Below are 20,000 nucleotides of genomic sequence, written 5' to 3' on the forward strand. Positions count from 1 at the left end.
TTTGAAGAATTATATCGAGAGTACCAAACTGACGTAAGCAGCGAAGGTGATAAACGCCACCACGAGGAGACGGCCACATTCCATCGAACAAATGTGAAACATGCCACAGATATGTTCCACACAATCAGCTCGACAGGAAATCCCTTCACCATTGACTGTCCTGAATTGGTGGTCTTAGGTTCGGGGGAGTAGACCTCTGATGATGCCATCAAACATCTGCGGTTGCTGAAATCGATTGGTCAAAGTCAGTACAACGATTTCGTCACTGGTGTACTTGAGAATGGTACTGCGTCTATCTGCAACTCAATCAAGAGAAACCAGTTGTCAATTTTTCGCGTCACTAAACGAGCAGCATCCAAGATGTCGCAAAATCTTCGGACAGCGAAAAATGATCTTTCCCTGTTTGGGCAACTGTATATCTCGATACAGCACAGAGAGTGCGACATGGATGAATTCTTCTCGCACGAAACCTGCATGTATCCTCCGGCATTAACAGACTGTGAGACACTGCGGCTTGGCAAGAAGTACGTGCTACTTAAATGTCTGAATGACCCCGTTGTGGATGAGGAAAAGCCGTCCAACATGGACTGTATCATCTTGGATGGTGATGCCATCATTCATGCAGTGACACCAAACTTGACGACCATCACATTCGATGACTACGCTGATCGAGTGTTCATCCCCTACATCCAGTTCACAGCTACATCTCGTGTTGGATGCTTACATCGAAGACAGCTTGAAGGTACAATTTCAGTTTTACATTCAATGAACGTTTATCCTTTAATATGAAAAGCAAGTGTTTATTACACTGGGGAACAAAGTTTTTGTTGCATTGCTACCAGCACTTGATCTTACCTAATTTGAGTGTGCTGAATTCAAATCTGAAGTTAGTTTCTCTCTGTAAGCTCTAGATTTTTTGCAATCCACCATTATCAACATTTATTTGGTAAGTTACAATTTGTATTAAAAGCAAATTTATATGAAACATATATTTTGCAATTCAACATTTTCAACATTTATTTGGTAAGTTACAATTTGAATTAAAAGCAAATTTAAATTAACATATATTTTGACATAAAGACGATAGGTGATTCAGAACAATTGATAAGGATGGAATGCAAAGTTCAAATAGGTCCTATTCAGGCAAGAATTTGCACTTGTAGCTCTTGCGTCTGTGGACTTCCACAGCGCAATCTCGGTTGATGCTCCAGCAGTAGTCTGCCATCATATTTTTGTCCCATCGCCCTTGGTAGCGCTCTTCCATAGTCATGAGGTCCTGATGGAAGTGCTCTCCCTGTTCCTCACTGACAGCCCCAAGGTTCTCAGGGAATTGATCAAGGTGACTATTCAGGAAATGGAGCTTGACACTCATGTTGCACCCAAGATCGCGAAAAGCCAACAGCATTCTTGTAACCAGAAACTCATAGTTATCTGCCTTTTTGTTACCAAGAAAGTTTTGTATAACTGCGACGAAAGACAGGCACACTGTCTTCTCCTTGTCATTCATCTTCCTTACAAACTCCTCATCACATACAAGGGCACGAATTTGAGGTCCATCGAACACACCTGCTTTGATTTCTCGAAAGACAAAACAGGAAAAGCAGAAACTATATGTTGAAAACATTCACCATCAGTACTCAATGGCTTCACGAACTGTTTCATCAAGCCGAGCTTGATATGGAGTGGGGGAAAAATGATCTTCTCTCGGCTGACAATTGGGTCATTCTACAATGTTTGGCATGCCTGCTTCCAGAGTTTCACGGATGGGCCACTCCTTCTGGATCCAGTGTTTCTCTCGAGCTCGACTGTCCCACATGCAGAGATGGCATGGAAACTTTGTGAAGCCTTTCTGTTGACCAAGGAGAACATTGACCATTTTCAGGTCCACACAAATGATCCAGTTGTGCTCGTGATATTTGAGTAAGTAAATGAGCATTTTTATGTCATTATGTTCTTCTCGCAAATGCACTGAGTGACCAACTGGAACTGCTCCATACACATTGCCATTGTGCAAGAGAATACACTTGAGGCTGCGCTTAGAGGTATCCAGAAATAATCGCCATTCTGTTGGATTATACGAACACCTTAATTGCCTGAGAAGACCTGGGATATCATGGCAGTAAACAAACTGCTTGTCTTCTGAGAAAAAGGCGACAAAGATCTGGTCCCACTTTCGGAAATATGAAACATTTGCAGAGTGGTCGAGTAGATTTTTTTTTCTTGCAGCCTGGAGGCTAATACCTCAGCTGCTTTCTTGGAGAGCCCCAAATCACGCACTGTCAATCAAGTCCGGTTGGATAAACTGCTGAGGGGCTGATGACTCTTGGTATCAGATGAGGAGGCTTCGGATTCTGAAACCATTTCTTGGAGCCCGTCATCACGACCCTCGTGCTCTTGCTGATCATGTTCACTGCCTTCATCTTCAGATAAGACAAAACCATTAAAGACTGGAACGGGGAGTTCCTCAGAGTGCGGAGTAGGTCGAATTGCTGAGGGAATACAGGGATAGGAGATCTTTTGCCGGTTTTTCTTGCCGACACCCTTTATGTTGACCAGACAAAAATAGCAGTCAGTTACGTGGTGCTTGGGTTCTCGCCAAACCATGGGAACTCCAAAAGGCAGACTCTTTCGTTTTCCTTTTGTCCAGTCACGAAGCATTTCCTCACAATTATGACATACAATATGAGGAGCCCATTTCTTGTCTTGGTCGCCAAGGGGAACATCAAAATACGCTTTAAGGCACGCCTTACAAACGATGTTATTTTGCGCTTTTGACGAAGTAGTGTGTAGCAGCCACATACATAACAGAATGCATCAGGATTATTTACACATTTATGTCTTATTTAAGAAGCCATGATCAGATCTGAAACAAAGAAAAACATAAAGTTAAAGAATATATATCAATAAAGATAAATAAATATCAATAAAGATAAAGAAAATTGATGTCAAATAAATAGTGAGCAAATCGTTAAGCCGCTGTCACACCTTGACGATTCAGCCAGTGTATGCCGATTTATGAAAAAAATTGTCTAAAACGCTGGCACACGTCGAATACGTTATGGGTACGTTTTGTATACGTTAAGAGCACGCTGAAAAACACTGCCTTACGTCGTAGTACGCTGGCTTTAAATGTTGTACTTTTGGGTTGTCAAATTTTTGCATGCTTGAAATTTTACGACGTATGCCGGCGTATGACTCACACGTTCCGCTACGCTGGCCATCAGTTGTAGGCACGTTATGCGATCGTTGACACACATTACTTGTAAGTTACTCATAAGTCGAAATACGTCGAGGTAATGTTTAGCGTACCAGAAACTTATTTCTAACCTATGAGTAACGTTTTTTTAAGCACGCTACATGAACGTTGTTCACACTTCGCAACACGTTACTTGAAAGTTCCTCATACGTCGAAACACGTCAAAGTAATGTTTAGGGTACCCGTGACTTATTTATAACCTATGAGTAACGTGCTTGGGAATTATTTGTAAAGCATGTCCTATGCACAAATACGTATTTGACGTCTTCAGGACGACCACAGAACTTACTGAACGCGTTTGTAACTTACAGATACCGTATAATGGTGTATTGGCAGCGATTAGGGGAATTGGTATATAAAAAGGGCTTCGCAGGAGGAACCCGTCTTTTTTTTAGACTTCGTGGTGAGTACATGTCCATGTCATTCCGAGAGATGGAGGATACGGCAAGGCTGAGACGACAATACCTACCTGTCCTCGAACATCAACATGACCTCATCGAGTTGACACTACACCAGTTGCGTGCTAATAGAGCCAGGAGAAGAAGACGTGAACGGAGGAGAAGGAACTGGGTCATCCATGGATCGGGAGGCGACGCCATTACGGCATATATGACCAGCTCATGGTGGAACTCCGGAACGAGGACCATGCATCCTTCATCAACTTCATGCGAATGCCCCCAGCGATGTTCGCCGAGCTGCTAGCCAGAGTGGGTCCAAGGATAACCAAGCAGTACACCTTCTACAGGGATCCGCTTGAGCCTGGCATGAGGTTGGCACTGAGCCTGCTGCTGTTGGTGCCGTGACTGCAGTGCTGTGGAAGCGATTTAACTCGTTCAATGAAAACGATTTCAATTGCCGAGCACCAGCATCCAAAAACAATAGGCGAGTGACAGGCATTTATTAAAAGTGAAGTTGCAGCCTATGAATAGAAAACCTCACGTAATCGTCGACAATACGCTGCCACGCTATGCATACGTTAGACTATTGTTGGGCATAGGTTGTGGACGCCTAAAACACGCTAATCAATCATTGGTATAACTTATCTATAAGTTATCGAAGCGTTCTGTGTTCATTACTAGTACATTATGCATTTGTCCAAGTCGTTTTGAATACTTTAAAAACTGAAACAAAAAAATAGTTCATTGTGGGAATGACAAAAAAAAATTTGCCGGAAAAAACATCGAACAATGGTGCAAAGTAGTCTCCTATTCGTGGATGCAACGACGATCCATCATCACCCACACCCTCCCCATCACGCTCACCTACTACTACTGACATGGACTTACTACTCCTACCAATACTACTACTACTAATACTACTACTGACACACTCACCTAATACTACAACAACTGATACTACTGACATTGACATCTACTCAACATGGAGTCTGGAACACTGACGGGTTCCTCTTGTGAAGCCCATTTGTATATACCAATTCCCCTAAACGCTGCCAAATCGCCATTATACGGTAGATGTAAGTTAGAAACATGTTCAGTAAGTTCTGTGGTCGTCCGGAAGACGTCAATCAAATTAATCGACATACGACAATGTGCGTTTGAGATACGTTACACCTAGGTTCAAAGCACGCTACTCATAGGTTCAAAGCAAGTTACTCATAGGTTAAAAATTAAGTTTCGGGTAGGCTAAACATTACCTCGACATGTTTCGACTTATGAGTAACTTACAAGTAACGTGTGTCCGACGTGTGACAACAATCGCGGAGCGTACCGAGAACTTATGCCAGCGTATGCGGAACTTGTGAGCCATACTTCGAGTACGTTGTAAAATTTTCAGCATGCTTGAAATTTCACGACGTACTAGATGTACCACGGAATATGACAGCGTACTTCATTGTTTATTAGCGTGCTCCTAATGTATACACAACTTACCCATACCGTATTCGACGTGTGCCAGCGTTTTCGACACATTTTTCATAGGTCGGCATACGCTGGCTAAATCGTCAAGGTGTGACTGCGATGTTGACACTTCCAATTTTCAGGCGGTTATGATTTAAATCGGCGTGCGGCAGGTTTTTAACAGAGAACACGACGAGTTCAGCGGCAATACGTGCAGCGCGCTATGCCAAAGTTAAACTATCGTTGGGCATAGGTTGTGAACACCGACAACAGGCTAAGCATTCGTTGGTACAAGTTATCTATAAGACAACGAAACGTTCTGTGCCCGTTACTAATATGTTATGCATACGACCAACACGTTATGAATACGACCAAAACTTAAAAAAAACAAACTCAAAACTTCAGCGTACGCCAACGTTTTACATACATTTTTTACGTTGCCATTGCTGGCTAAAACGTCAAGGTGTGACAGCGCCTTTAGCAGCAAAACGAATACGGTCGATAGTTATTTAGCAGTTTAGGCATCGTATATTTCCACTAAAGTCCAAAATCGCACCCCTAGTTCTCAAGTTATCCCCAGTGAAAATAGCAATGGGTGTCCTTTTTTGGGAAAATCGCAAATTTCAAATTGCATGAAAACTAGAGCATGTAGAGGAAAACCGATTTCAGATTTGAAATCAGCGTTGAAAAAATACATAGAATAAGTTGAAAAATCTCATGCAACAGATAATAAGAAAAAATTTGTTCCCCAGTGAATTATCCATCACCTTAAATGTTGGTAATCCTTGGATCAAATGAAGGGGTAATGCTTCTTACTTAACACTCAACAGATCCTTTCAGTTATTCATACGTCTCTGGATGTCATTGTTTATTATCCGCAGGTGTATACCCGAGAAAAGTGTGGTAGTGGAAGTCGGCAGAAGGTGTTTGGTTCAACGAAGTTACCCAAATGGAGCAGCTTCCTGAAAGACAACAAGAACAAGGAAGAGCTGTTCGATTTTCTATCGCGCAAAGCATTGCAGTGTACCTTCCCAAACAAGGAAGTTTTCCTCACGTTGCGGGAAGAAACCATTGCCATCGGCACAGTACGAACGATGGCGACCTGCGATCACGAGGAAGTCGACACCAGGCTAGTCGTTCACTTGTTCCATGCGCTATCGATGGGTCACATGAAGATTCAGATCAGGACCGTGGACACGGATGTCGTCGTGATTCTTCTGGGAGTGTTTGCTTCAGTGCTGCGGACTTACCCTGATGCTGACTTTGGGTGGGGGGGGATTCGGTAAGAATCTTAACAATCTCCACATAAACACCATCTTCCATCATCTCGGTGAGGAAAAGTCGACATGTCTGCCAGCCTTTCATGCGCTTACAGGCTCTGACACCACATCAGCCTTCACTTGGAAAGGAAAGAAAACTGCCTGGATGGCATGGGCCTTCCATCCCGAGCTTACGCAGGCATTACTTGAAATTGCCCAGAATCCATTCACTATTCCTGATCAACCTAACTTCAAAAAGATCGAGAAGTTCGTTTGCGTAATGTACGACCAATCGCTGGACAGTGGTATCTCAGTGAACAAGGCTCGGCAAAACCACTTCTGCTGGAAATCTGTGAAGAGTCTAGACAGATTACCACTTACTGAGGTAAGATTCGATACTCTTTCAGAGCCCGCCATCAGTTAATCTTAATGAGAATTTCTTGACTTTGGAGTATGCCTTTTCATTTTCCATGATATTTATCCATGATGCCTCATTTTTCCAGGATGCCTTATGTCAACATATCAAACGTGCCATATACCAAACCGGTATTTGGATGATGAGCCCCATTCCCAATCGTCCACAGGCCACACCGTCGGATTTTGGATGGAGGAAGAGGGATGGCAAGTGGGAGCCAATTTGGACAACACAGGCCCTCATCTCAAAGGCCTGTCAACAACTCATCAGGTGCAAATGCAAAACAGACTGCCGGATTTTCAAATGCGCCCGTGCTGAACTGCGGTGCACCCGTCTATGCAAGTGTAACTGCATAAAATGAGACCACGGTGAGAAGTTTGATTCTTAGAAAATGCTTCGTCGATGAGATTGTGGCGGCCATATTGAAAAATGGCTGACCACGGGTCACCAAAGGTCATTTTCTTTGTCATATTTGAAAAGACTGAGGTTGATTTAGTAGGGGTAGGTGAAATCAGGACATTGATTTTTTTTTGTCATTTTAAGGTGCATATAGCGGTACATTCTTCATCAACATTGAATTAAAATCAGCCTGTCGGCCATCTTGGAAAATGGCAGCCACGGTCATTTCCCAGAATGCCTACGGGGCCATAAACCTTTGATAGGTCCATCACTAACTCCATGCCAAATTTGGTGCTTTCTTCCAGAAGTGCACGTGAGGGTCCAATATCTGACATAACAGACCACACCATTATGCTTGTACCAAGTTCGATTTAAATCCCTGAAGCCATATTTAAAACATTAAATAATTCTGGAGCCAGATCATGCGTCCCACCAGGTTGAAATTTAAAAGACGTATTCCCCATGACTACTAGATCATAACTGTGATGTTGCATGTTGATTGATGAAGCGGTTCAAGAGAAATTATTCTCAAAAGATTTTTGTTCAATGCAATATGGCTGTCAAAGCAAGCAAGTAACCGATTCATGATTTGTGAACACTCTGGTATCCCCAAGGCTTGGAGAACATGTGTGTGAAGTTTTTCCTCGATCTGCCCAGCCATTCTTGAGAAAATGAATTTTAAAGGTTTTAGGGTAAATCCAATATGGCTGCCATACCATGTGACCTAAGACGTCATAGGTGAAGAACTTTTTGTTCCCCACGGATAGGCGATCATACCTGTAAAGTTTCCCCTCGATCTGTTGAGCCATTTCAGAGAAGAAGATTTTGGAAAGTTTATATGTTAAAAAAGTATGACTGCCAAAACATTTGACCGATGACATCATCCATTTCCCCCCCCCCCCAATACAATTTAACCCCAGAGACCCTCAAAATTTTACATACTGATCGGATAAAGCGTTTGACGTATGCCATTATGATGTCATAATGAAGCCACCTGTAACATCAACAAGAATAAAACCAAAGAGTTGGTGTCAAATCCACCCAATGCTCGCCTGTTTATACATTTATCGTTTTTAAAAGACTAGTCTAATAATATTTTTTATAAAGCATTGCAGTGAAGTCTGATCCAAATAATTTTAAAGCAATATATGTATTTGTATATTGTAATCAGTAAAAAATAGTGTGGTAGATAAAAACATTAGAAAGGAAATAACTTGCACCAAAAACTTTAACCTTTTCACGGTGACGCTCACGTAGGGGGTATCGCTATAGCTCTCTGTTCTTCGAACAGGCAAGCTAAAAAACCACACTTGTTTCCCATGGGGAGTACTTCACATGAGGAAAGTTTCAATTTTTTCCTTGGAGCAGTTTTGGAGATACAGAGGTCCAAAGTTTTTCCTATTTTCCAACATGGCTGGCACACCACATGACCTATGATGGCATACTTATCATTAAAACATTCTACATGATGGTGAAAATTTGGTGTCGATCGGATAAGCGGTTGCAGAGAAATCAGAGAAAATTAGCACGGACAGACGTACGTATGTATGGACGCAGGTTTGCCCGTGCTAATTTTCATACAGATGGGCAACCCGGAAATATAATGCCTCCGGCGACTTTGTCAATGGAGGCATAAAAAGACAAAACAACATGAAGATGATGGAAATGATCACTGAAAGATTGTAAACTTGCAAGGTAATCTCTCAATTTTCTGACTGACCTTTCCTGACTACCAAATCTGACCTTTCCCACGAACTTTGAAATGTAACATTCATATATCTTTCTTGTATACAACTCCCTAATTATTGTACTTAGGTCGTTGAACATAGGGAGAAAATATGATCAGAGTACAGGCACACAATGGCATGCGACTTTTGAGAGGGATCTGTAACATCCACAACCTTAATGTACATGGGATGGCTGGGCTTTAAATCCACAACTTTCAGGGGACATGCTCCTAAATGCAACAGCACTGCACCCCTGCAATCTCCCCCCCCCCCGCAACTTGGATTTGACTTCAACAGCAAACAAATTCATGACCTCATCCAGTGAGCATGTTCCCAAATGAGCTCTCTTGCCATCCCTTAGATATTCCGCTTTGTCCTCATGTCATTGGAATGGGTTAGATGTAATGCAGCAACAACAAGGATTTGAAATAGTTTCCAATGATGACTCGGTATTCATTTCACCTAATTTTTCATCTGACAAAATCCAAGAGTTTACTCTTCATACAAAGCCAGGAAGATCTTAAAACACATTAAGCTAAATAATTATTCATATTATTGAGTTCCCATCTCTGAGCTGTCTAGACTGGGTTTGACTCTTGACCCAGCTATCAACCGCTATCCTGCTGTTTCACAGGCAGGGTGAGGAATCAACTTATGGACTTATCAACTTATGGACGTGAGGAGTCCCTCAGATGGACGTTAAACTGGGTGTCCCCTTTGCCTGTATATTAGGAGATGAACGTAAAATATGACATGATGTACTTCGTGAAGAGAAGGTGAGTTATCACCGGCACCATGAACAAATTACAAATTCCTGGTCAAATCAACTTAAGTTGAACATCAGGCCGGGCCAGCCAGTTCGTGAGACACTTTCCCTGGCTGACCCCACCAGGTGGGAATATAACCATTAAATAAAGAAAGAAAGAAAGAGAAATTATTCAGTGGGAAAGGCAAATGATAATGTATATAATACACAAGGACATCAAGTGCATTGGCTGACCCGGCGACCATCAGCATAGATGGCATAACCAGCCACAGGAGCTTCCGTGGACATCCTGGGGGGGTCAAGAGTCCCAAGAGTCCATCTGACCAAGAAACTGCCTGGAGAAGGCCCAGTACACACCTCAACAGCCTGTGGAGGTTCAGCTGTTCCTGGAAACACAGCAAAATACGACTTCTTTGTTTGGCTTAATGCAGTGAGGAAACAGATATGTGCTGGGAGTAGACCAGGTACATGGCCATTGTTGAACTTTCCACATGATAAAGAGAATGACGGACTAACACCCTGAGCTCATAGACAATCTTTTCTTACAATAAAAGTTCATCCAACTGCTTCACCAACCTGCAGGCAATGTAGAAAACTCTACTGTAGCATCTCGCTTTTCTCGCTGCGCCAGTGTTAGTTCCCATGGCGTACGATGTGGACGGGCCTCAACCCGTATATTATAAGATGTCGCTGGCCGCAATCCCGTCAGCACACAGCGCCGGCGTCCCGCTCGCACGATATCACGTTCATGGCCACACACAAACACAGCATGTGCATACTCGCTGTGGCTTGGCATCCAGGATAGTTCAGCGCTTCCTGATGTCACCTGTAAAAGCAAAGAGTCATGCATTAAGATCACAGATTAAGATCACATACTGCTCTCCCCTCTGGGCTGGTGCTCCTGCCTCCCACCTTTCTCGGCTTCACGCTGTCGAAACCAGGGCATTTAAGATCATCGGCATCTCCCGCAATGAAGCTGAGTCTTTGGGCCTCTCACTCAATCACCGCAGGTTGGTCGGTGGTCTTTCTGTCTTCTACCGACTCCTCTCCAGCCTTGCCCCCCCCTGCTCTCTCTGCGATTTGTCCCCACCACATTTCCACAGGGCGCTCAAGGTCCGCCAACAACCCCCTTCTGGTAAAACTACCAAAATCACGAATCACTGCTCATCTTCACTCTTTCATTCCTCTTTTTTCCCGCCTTTGGAATAAACTTCCTCACTCTATTCTTTCCCATTCTTCCCTCCAGGCTTTCAAAACAGCTGTTCACCACCACCTCTTATCTTCCCCCATCCAAATCCTCGATCTTTTCTACCCCCGATAATCCACCCAAGCCCACTTCCTTCTTTTCTCCTGCTTTCCTTCCTGAAAGTCCCTGAAATGTCCATCTTCTCTTCGCCATGTTCCCCGTCCCATCCCCATCCCTCTCCCTTCCACAGTTCACCTAATGTGTCTGTTCCCCACTGTTTTGTCCCTTCCACTCCCGCCCCTCTTGTCTCATGCCTCCTTGCTGTGAGTTGTGTGTTAGCTCTCATACGAGCCTCGACCAAGGTACACAAAAAAAAAAAAAAAAAATCACAGGCAGAGGGTAGGGAGTGTGAAGCGCTGACAAGCGGTGCTTGCGGCAGGCCCGTAGCCAGGGAGGGCTCAGTATTAAGGGGGGCATATGAACTGGATGTGGGGGGGGGCACAATTATTATATTTAATATTTTTGATAACCATGTGTACTATTGTATTCATGCAGCATTGACACATCTATACTGAGGTCGCCGTCGCATACTAACTAAATTGATCTCAGCTAGATTTAATATGTTCCGATGTTTTTGGCCTAAAATTATTCGAATGCAGGAGAGCCGCAACAAACTGGCACATTCACAATGCAAATATTCAATGATTTGACAATTGGCACCAATTCAGGTGCACTGATACAAGGTGTTGTGAAGAATTGGCATTAGAAAATTAATATACCAGAGATAAAATGACTAAACGGGGGAGGTTGGCACCGGAATCAGTGCACTTTCAAATAAGATACAGTAGGCTATGACTTGCGATCATCACGTTAAACTATCAACAGCAAATACGACCAGCCTGAAGATACCACAAGGTCAGCATTTAAAGCAGTCAATCACACAGAGGTAAGGTTATGCACAAAGCACTCGATATGGGATATGCAAAGCACCAAACACAACATTTAACTGAAACATCAGAAGTACAAAGCAGCCGATCACGGCGGGTGCTGACCACAACCACACTGCAACCACAACCACACACGCATCACCAGCAGTCACACACACAATCTGAACTCCTCGTAGAGTTTTTATACCACTGTACTTGCTGTCAGAAGAGCTGCAGGCGACGTGTCTCGGTGTGGAATCTTCTGAGGACCTTCTCCTTCCATTCATTCAGGCATTTACGTGTGAGGTCTCTCTCGAAGGCCAGCTGTACCAGTTGTGCCTTGCGTGCATGGGGCATGGACCGTCGATGGTCAGTGAAGACATTCCTCAATGTTGAGAATGAGTTTTCACACATGGCAGTGGACGCACCAAATGTTAGTCCAAGTCTCATAGCAGTCACCACACTTGGCATGGCTTCCAGCGTTTTGTGGTATGTTGAGAGGAGTTTTTGTGTTGTCCATCTCTCGTTTGGCTGCTTTTCTGTCTGTGAGCGAATAAACTGCTTTGCAACCACACACTCTGTTTCACTGATGGTTGACTTTGTTAATGTTATGATGTGCTGGAGCAAGTGGGGATCCAAAAACGTGCCATTTTTGGGATTCAAGGCAGCGAGTGAACGGGCGAGATGTGTGTTGCGCTCACTGAAGCACTGAGTGATCTCGCCAAGCACAGTGTCAATTGCGCTGTAAAAAACCCTCTGCAGTTCCGTCTTGTAGTCTCCAAAACTACAAACTGTTCCAAGTTCTTATGCATTGTGCGTCTCCGTTTTGGTGGTGCAGGTGTGGAAGTGTGAGCATCATTGGCCTTGTTCCACAGATCAGTGAACTCATCCTCAGAGCGGAGTTTCTTCACGCACTCTGTAGCACTCGCCACCAGTTCCAACCCCGTTAGCAAGTCCATGTCCTCTGCCTGCAAGAGTCTGTTAGGGTCATCTAACAACATCAGCAGTTTTTGTACAAAGATAGCAATGAACATGAAGGCAGGCCCAGAGACTTCGCACAAAAGCCCATTAGCCTCCATCCTCATCTCTGCACCGTAGGCACGCTCTGCATCAATCTCCGACAGTAAGGATGTGATATCCTTAAAAGATCCTATGATCACAGACACGGTGGCTAAATGTCCCATCCACCTTTGATCAATAAGTCGTTTTAACCACTCACCTTTATACTGCGCAGCAACAGTGGGCTTTCTGAAGAATTTGTACAGGCAACAACAAACCTTGAGGAAATCAGTGACAGCTTTCTCTGCTGCCAGTGCGTGGATAACTACCAGATGGAGTTGGTGATGTAAGCAGTGCACATAGGGGATTTCTCTTTCCAATATCTCTTGCAACAACTTTTGCACCCCACCGTGCTTCCGAGCCATTACCGAAGTCCCGTTGTACACCTGACTTAATATTGTTTCGAATTCGCGCCCGCCAGCGTGCGAGCGGCCACGTAACTCGGATCGCGGCATGTCGCCCACCGGACGGACAATTCCGTCGTGACCCTCTCGGACTAACGCCGGGAACTAGTCACGGGTGGGCCTTTCGGCCTCACCACGATCGTGCCAATAGGCCCCCCGCGTGGGATAGGGTTGTTCGCCAAATTCGACCTACCTAAGTACCCACACGGAGGGTAGACCGGGCGATTGCACCTCGCCACAGGTCGACTTCGGACACGGGCCACTTTAAGCGACCCGTTCCATACTATCGGGATAACCGAGCGGTGTTATCGTCAACCTCGACGGTTCAGATTAATTATCGGGCGTATTTAGCCCACTACCAACCCTTTACGTGAAGTAAGATGGAGATTCAATTAAAGAAAAGACGAAGCGAAACGGGAAAAACAGTTCAACATGAGGCACATTTATTCCACGGCAAACGGAAAGCACACATATACAATTACAACAATTATGCACCAAAAGCAAATGTAACAAAAGGAACACAACAATGCAGATCTACTTCCGACTACGTGAGCACACGGCAACACTTACACAGTTTTACTTTACAGACGGCGCCGACAACACATATACTCCAAAGCAAAAGAAAAAGGGCCACCCTCAACGACAAGGGGGCAGACGAGCATGGGGCCGAAACCGCGTGGAGCCTACCCGTCTTGTGATGAGCCGCAAAATGGCGGCGGCGCCCCGACTCTGCGCTCCTCCGCGGGCCTCGCTGGCACTGCCTGGAATGGGGTGGGAACGGGGCCCCCCTTTACGCACTATCCCAGCGCGGGGGGGAAACAGGGGGGGGTTGTTGATGCTCTGGGGAAAGAGGATAGCTGGCTTGCTTGGGTCCCGCAACGAGCGACTCCACTGCGCCCTCGACCGCGTTCCCGGCTTCTCCTCTCTGCAGCTCCCCGACAGACTCCGAACCCCGACAGACCGACTCTCCTCCAGACCCGTCTTGACTGCTGCTGCCACACGTCGCCGCCGCCACAACTCGCCCGAGCCCGAAACAGAAACTCTCTACTCACTTGGTTTCGCGCCGCGCTCGGCGCTCGCCCCGCACGAGGCCAGGACAGCCTGACGCTCGGCGCTCACAAGCGGCGCGGGAATGGCCGCAGAAGGAGGAGAGGTGAAGGTGGTGGAGGGTTTATTGTGGCGATGATGGCCATGGCGACGCTTGGAATGGCGGTGATGCGATGGTTGCGAGAGTGAGTTGTGAAGGTAAAGGCCGTGGCTGTTGGCATTGTTGTTGTTGTGAAGCGGTGTTGCGGTCGGTGGTTGTTGTGTGATGGAGGTTGAGACGTGGTTGGTTCAAAATAAAGATAGAACAGAAAAATGGCTATCTTAAAGGGTCGCAGCCCGAATGAATGACATTTATTCCCTCTAAACAACGGGTTTGGGGCTAACTACACATGTACTTACAGAGATATCTCACCTACGGGACCTGAATGGTGGTTTGTGAATTTCCTCAACCACAACAATATTTTTGACGTGTCAAGTCCTGTTTTTGTCAGCTCTGCAATTATTAGGTCTGTCAATGTTTTTGCATCTCCAGCGTCGGCTGTAGCTATTATGAGTAGACGCTCTGTTGCTTCATTTGATGCTGATACAAAGCGAATGATGATTGATATGTTCTCACATTCAGTGGGGTCCCTCGTCCCATCCACCTTGATGGTAAACTACGATGTGCCTACTTCTTCCACGATGGCATCCGTCACAACATTACTCAATGTGCAGATCAGTTCATTCTGCATTTCCGGACTAGTATAGCTTGCGTTTCGTGGGATATGCTTTAATATTTCGGCTAGCTCGGTGTCTTTTTTGAGTCTGTAGTTTAAAAGCGAGAGGAAGAGCCCACTGTGCCCGTCTGACATATCTTCAAAATTATCAAGGCTCCCTCTAAAAGGTATCTGATTTTCAGCGAGAAATCCCACAACATCAATAAGAGCAGACACATATACCGGTTTCTATTTAGCTGGTCAGCATTGAGGAGTGTGGAAATATCCTTACCACAATCGATGCGCCTCTCATTCTCCTTCCACCTCAAAACACAAGTTAAATGTTCCTTTGAAGTTGCGTGTTTGTGAAACCCCCTACGTACAATAAGTACAATAAGTTAACATGCCTTTCTCAACGGCATGTTTCCAATTCCGGTAGCTTTACACTGTGAAAGTAGAGTCCACTGGGCCACGTGCGGTGTTAAACTTCCTACATGGATAGCAGAATGCTGCATCTGTCTGCACACTGTATTCCAGCCATTCATTAGTCTGGTACCACGAGGACACAAACGAGCAACTCTTGTTCTGCAACAGATGGCCAGGGTACCGCTGTAGAACAACTTGATTCGGTCTCTCACTTCCAAGATCATCGGGAAGCAGCTTGACAGTCACACCCGACCCCGAGGCCGCCGCCGAGCGTGGCAACTCGGCTGCCTGCGCTGGGGCTCCAGCCGCAGGGCTGACGTTGCTGGCTTGGCCAGGTTGGCCAGCTTCTGTCGGTATTTCATCGACATGATCGTCTTTTCCTCCTCCTCCTCCAACTTCTCCCACAACATGTCTTTCATCATCTTCTTCATTTTCGTCACTTGCATTTTTTCCTTTTCTGAGCCATTTTCGTATATCCATCATCCACGTCCTTTTCTCCTGCTGCTAGCTCGTGCTCTGTGATTCGTTCCTCGTGACTCGCGTCACTAATCTCGCAACTCGCGAGATTTGACGGTTTTATTTATTAAATGATCCATGCATCAAAAACAGGTTTTATCTGCATAACTTCAAATGTAAGCACGATTGCAAACACATATTTTTAATTTTTATTATAAAATTACTTTTGTAAGATGGAGGGTTGACGGGTTGTGAAGGTCACGTGGTGCACGTGCACTTCATCTTTGATAATGTAAATTTATGTCTTTTCCTCAATCATATTATCATATTATGATTATATTACATTTATACCTAACTTACAACCAATCAGGTAACCTGCTCAATTGGGTCTCCATATCGAATACGCTGATTGGCTATTCCTTAAAACTAAATGATCCACGATATATATTATATATATATATATATATATATATATATATATATATATATATATATATATATATATATATATATATATATATATATATATATATATATATATATATAACCACCCACAACATCGACATTCGACACGAGGTCTTGGCTGCTGGCGTTGGTGCTTGCGTTATTATCTTTTATCTTGTGGTCTTGGACTTTATTGTCTTGCCAATTGCTTTTGGAGATGCGCTGGGAAGCGCACACTTATCTCTTGACTGTTATTCAAAGAAGGATATTATTAAATAACAGTCTATCCAAGAAGGCCTTATTATTCACCATGTTTAACATCTGGAATAAGGGTTTTAGTTCACACAGGTGAACTCTTAAACAGCAAGTTCACAGTGGGCGCTCATCCTTAAACACTAAGTTGTTCACAGGGTGCAACAGGGCATAAATGGGTGGGGGCGTACAAGTGGGGGGGGGGGGCAAAAGGGCGTACAAGTGGGGGGGGCACCAGATCCGCCATGGGGGGGCATTGCACCCAAATGCCCCCCCCTCGCGACGGGCCTGGCTTGCGGTGAGGACAGGTGTTGGTGAAGGTGACGCAGACCATGAATATGAATGAGGCCAAGAGATGGTGATTCCAGTGCAACATAAGCTATCGTTCCAATACATGGCATCTCTTTGTTATAAGCAAACAAACAAGCTAGACCCCTTCTAGATATTCCACATAATGTCTCCAAGATGGTTGACATTTCTGCCAAAGCTGTTTTAGTGTCAAAAAACGAGAAAACAAAATGGCGGCTAAAACGACCCATTTGAAAGGCATTGGTCTTGATTTTCCCATTAAGCAATGTTGTTTCTCTTGATTATGGTGTCATTGTATAGGTTTTATTGGTCTGTAATGACAATGGGTACACACTGGAAGGTCTGCAGTACTATAGCACACATATGAGCCTTTCCACAGTAATGGGTAACCATTGTGTTACATACATAGTCCACAATAAGTGTGTCCAGTTTATCTTGCAAATGAGGGGAAATAAAAGAGTGGCCCCTCCACTACTGGAATCCAACAGTAAGAAGATAATCGAACCCAGCACAATTTATTTATGGGGTGTTCTGTCTTCATAAACAGAAATGTAACAAATGTTACATTGACATTCAAGTTGTTGGCATTACCACAGTAGTTATTTTTTTCGAATAAACTGAATATTAATTTTAGGTTGTGGTCAAGAAATGCAATTCTTCCTTATTAGCTCGCCTGGTCGAAGAACAGAGAGCGAGAGCGATACCCCCGGCGTGAGCGTGAGTGAGCGTGAAAATGTTAACGTTTTTGGTGCAAGTTATTTCCTTTCTAATGTTTTTAGCGAACGCAGTGAGCTTCATACTTAACGTGTGCACGTGAGAGAATAGGAAACAACAACAACAACACAATACCCCTGGCTATTTGGAATCCGTGTCGTTAACTATCACCTTTTGCTTCCGGTTGTTGTTAAACACTGTGCGGTGTATAAACACGATTGGGTTTTATTTCTTGTGAATATTACTTAACGCGTGCACATGAGAGACTAGGAAACAACAAAAACAACACAATACCCTGCCAATTGTGAATCCGTGTCGTTGGCTATGACCCTTTTGCTTCCATTTTTGTTTTGTTTCTGGTTTTTTTTTTGTTTCCGGTTTTTGTCATGGGGAATGATGCATGCCGGGAGATCATGAACGGAAGTGTTTATTTATTTATTCAATCATTTTTTTCCCCAAAGTTAATTTTATTTTTCCAAAAGTGATTTTTTTCATGACAGGAAGTGTTTATTTTGTATTTAACATGACCGGGAGTGATTTTGAAACTCTTTCCGGAACTTTTAATTTATTTTATTCTTGACCAGAAGTGATTGTTTATTTATTCAATTATTTTTTTCCCAAAGTTAATTTTAATAAAGATATCTCCCGCATGATCAAAAAATAATTTTTAATCGTGATCTAAATTATTTGATCGCTGATCCCGACTCCAGGCCGAAGTAAGCGGAAATTGCGTCAAAATCATCAGCTGTGCGGCGCTTACACGTACCACGGTCTAGTTGGCAAGTATACAGTTGTGAACAAGTTATAGGTAAAGTCAGAAGCGAATGTAAGAAGAATTCTACGTTCGCTTCTCGGCTTTGCAGATTCCATATTATCTACCACACTATTTTTTACTGATTACAATATACAAATATATATTGGTTCACGAGAAAATATAAGTGACCACTATATTCGTTATTGTTGTGTGTCTGTCTGTCTGTCTGTCTGTCCCGAGCATAGCTCCGTGGGTTTTGATCCGATCCTGATGAAATTTTGGTGGGAGGTTTATATCATGATCTAGTTGTGTTTTCCTGAAAATGGGCGTGGTCCGACCATTATGGGCGGAGCCACGCCCAAAAAAATACGTGTTTTCTACGATTTCATCCGACGAAATACTACGATTTCAATTTGCATCTTCTCCTCGGGGTTTTGTCGAATCTGACAGGGGTTTCAGTATTTGGTTAGCCCAATGGCACCTGCAAAGCCACACGGACCTCGATTTTTCATTTTCGTCCCAAGGACAAGGTCACAAGGTCACGAACTTAGAAAATTGCGATTTTGACATAAAAAAATTTCTTCTCCGAGGGGTTTGTCGAATCTGGCAGGGGTTTTGGTATTTGGTTAGCCCAATGGCACCTGCATAGCCCCACGGAGCTCCGTTTTTCATTTTCATCCCAAGGTCAAGGTCACGAGGTCAAGGTCACAAGGTCATGAACTTAGAAAATATCGAATTTTGACATAAAAATCAGACGACTGCCCAAACTTTGAGAGCTAGGATGACAATATTTTTTATGCATAATCTTGAGGTCATTCCCCACCTAAAGTCTTGAAACCATTTTTCTCTATCTCGAACACCTTGCCCGTGGCGCAACCTTCAAGTTTGTTTTTACGCTGATTTCATCAAAGTATGAATAATTAATCCGAGGAGTGCGAAATGCCAAATAGCCTACATGACGTTATATTGTTCCTGGAATGTTCCAGAGGAAGTTTTGCACCAAAGGTCATAATCCTTGACCTTTGACCTTTAAAGTTTGACCGCTCGTGAACCATCGTCGTCTTCAGACTTGTATTGCTTTAGAATTCTTTGGATCAGACTTCACTGCAATGCTTTATAAAAATATTATTAGACTAGTCTTTTAAAAACGATAAATGTATAAACAGGTGAGCATTGGGTGGCTTTGACACCAACTCTCTGGTACATATATATTGTTCTAGATTTCCGCCCGCCGGCGTGCGAACGACCGCATCTAACCAATAGTGGTCGCTTCACCCACCGAACGGACAATCCAGTCGCGGCTTTCTGGATCAACGCTGGAAACCAGCCACGGGTGTGTTTTTAACCACACCACAACCTTGTCCGCACTCTACCCGCGCTACAGGGTCCGATCGCCAAATCTTCGATTTACCAAATTATTCACGCGGGTAGGTTACCGAGAGATTGTACCTCAACAGGACCGCTTTGAAACGAGCCGGTTAAGCAGCTCGCTTCCTTTTGGGATAACCGAGTGGGGTATTATCGCGCAGTCCCGTTGGAACCGATCACTTTACCGGCTATTTAAAAACCAACTATATTCTGAGTGCAAGATGGGGCAGTTCAATGAGGGAATGGACGCAACGAACAGGTTTACATTCACACAAGGACATT

The 20,000-nt window shown here is 44.1% G+C and overlaps 1 protein-coding gene across 16 annotated transcripts in view; it reads right to left on the reverse strand.

The window, feature by feature from the left end:
• The window catches only part of RIMBP2 (RIMS binding protein 2), a 354,432-nt gene that overhangs the window by 184,514 nt on the left and 149,918 nt on the right, over window positions 1-20,000 (reverse strand). For 15 of the 16 annotated variants that reach the window (XR_015057048.1, XM_085876872.1, XM_085876878.1 and 12 more), the window contains 2 exons: window positions 10,255-10,504; window positions 9,913-10,064 (listed from right to left, as the gene is read on the reverse strand). Coding sequence is in view for 15 of the 16 variants with exons in the window: in XM_085876872.1 (XP_085732998.1) it covers window positions 9,913-10,064; window positions 10,255-10,504 (402 nt within the window). In the remaining variant the exon portion in view is untranslated. The remainder of the gene's footprint in view (window positions 1-9,912; window positions 10,065-10,254; window positions 10,505-20,000) is intronic. The other variant, XM_085876874.1, reaches the window with a different exon arrangement.

The sequence above is a fragment of the Eptatretus burgeri genome, chromosome 4 (genome assembly GCF_056783735.1).
Source record: "Eptatretus burgeri isolate ZD-2024b chromosome 4, Ebu_testis_v1, whole genome shotgun sequence".
Lineage (NCBI taxonomy): Eukaryota > Metazoa > Chordata > Myxini > Myxiniformes > Myxinidae > Eptatretus > Eptatretus burgeri.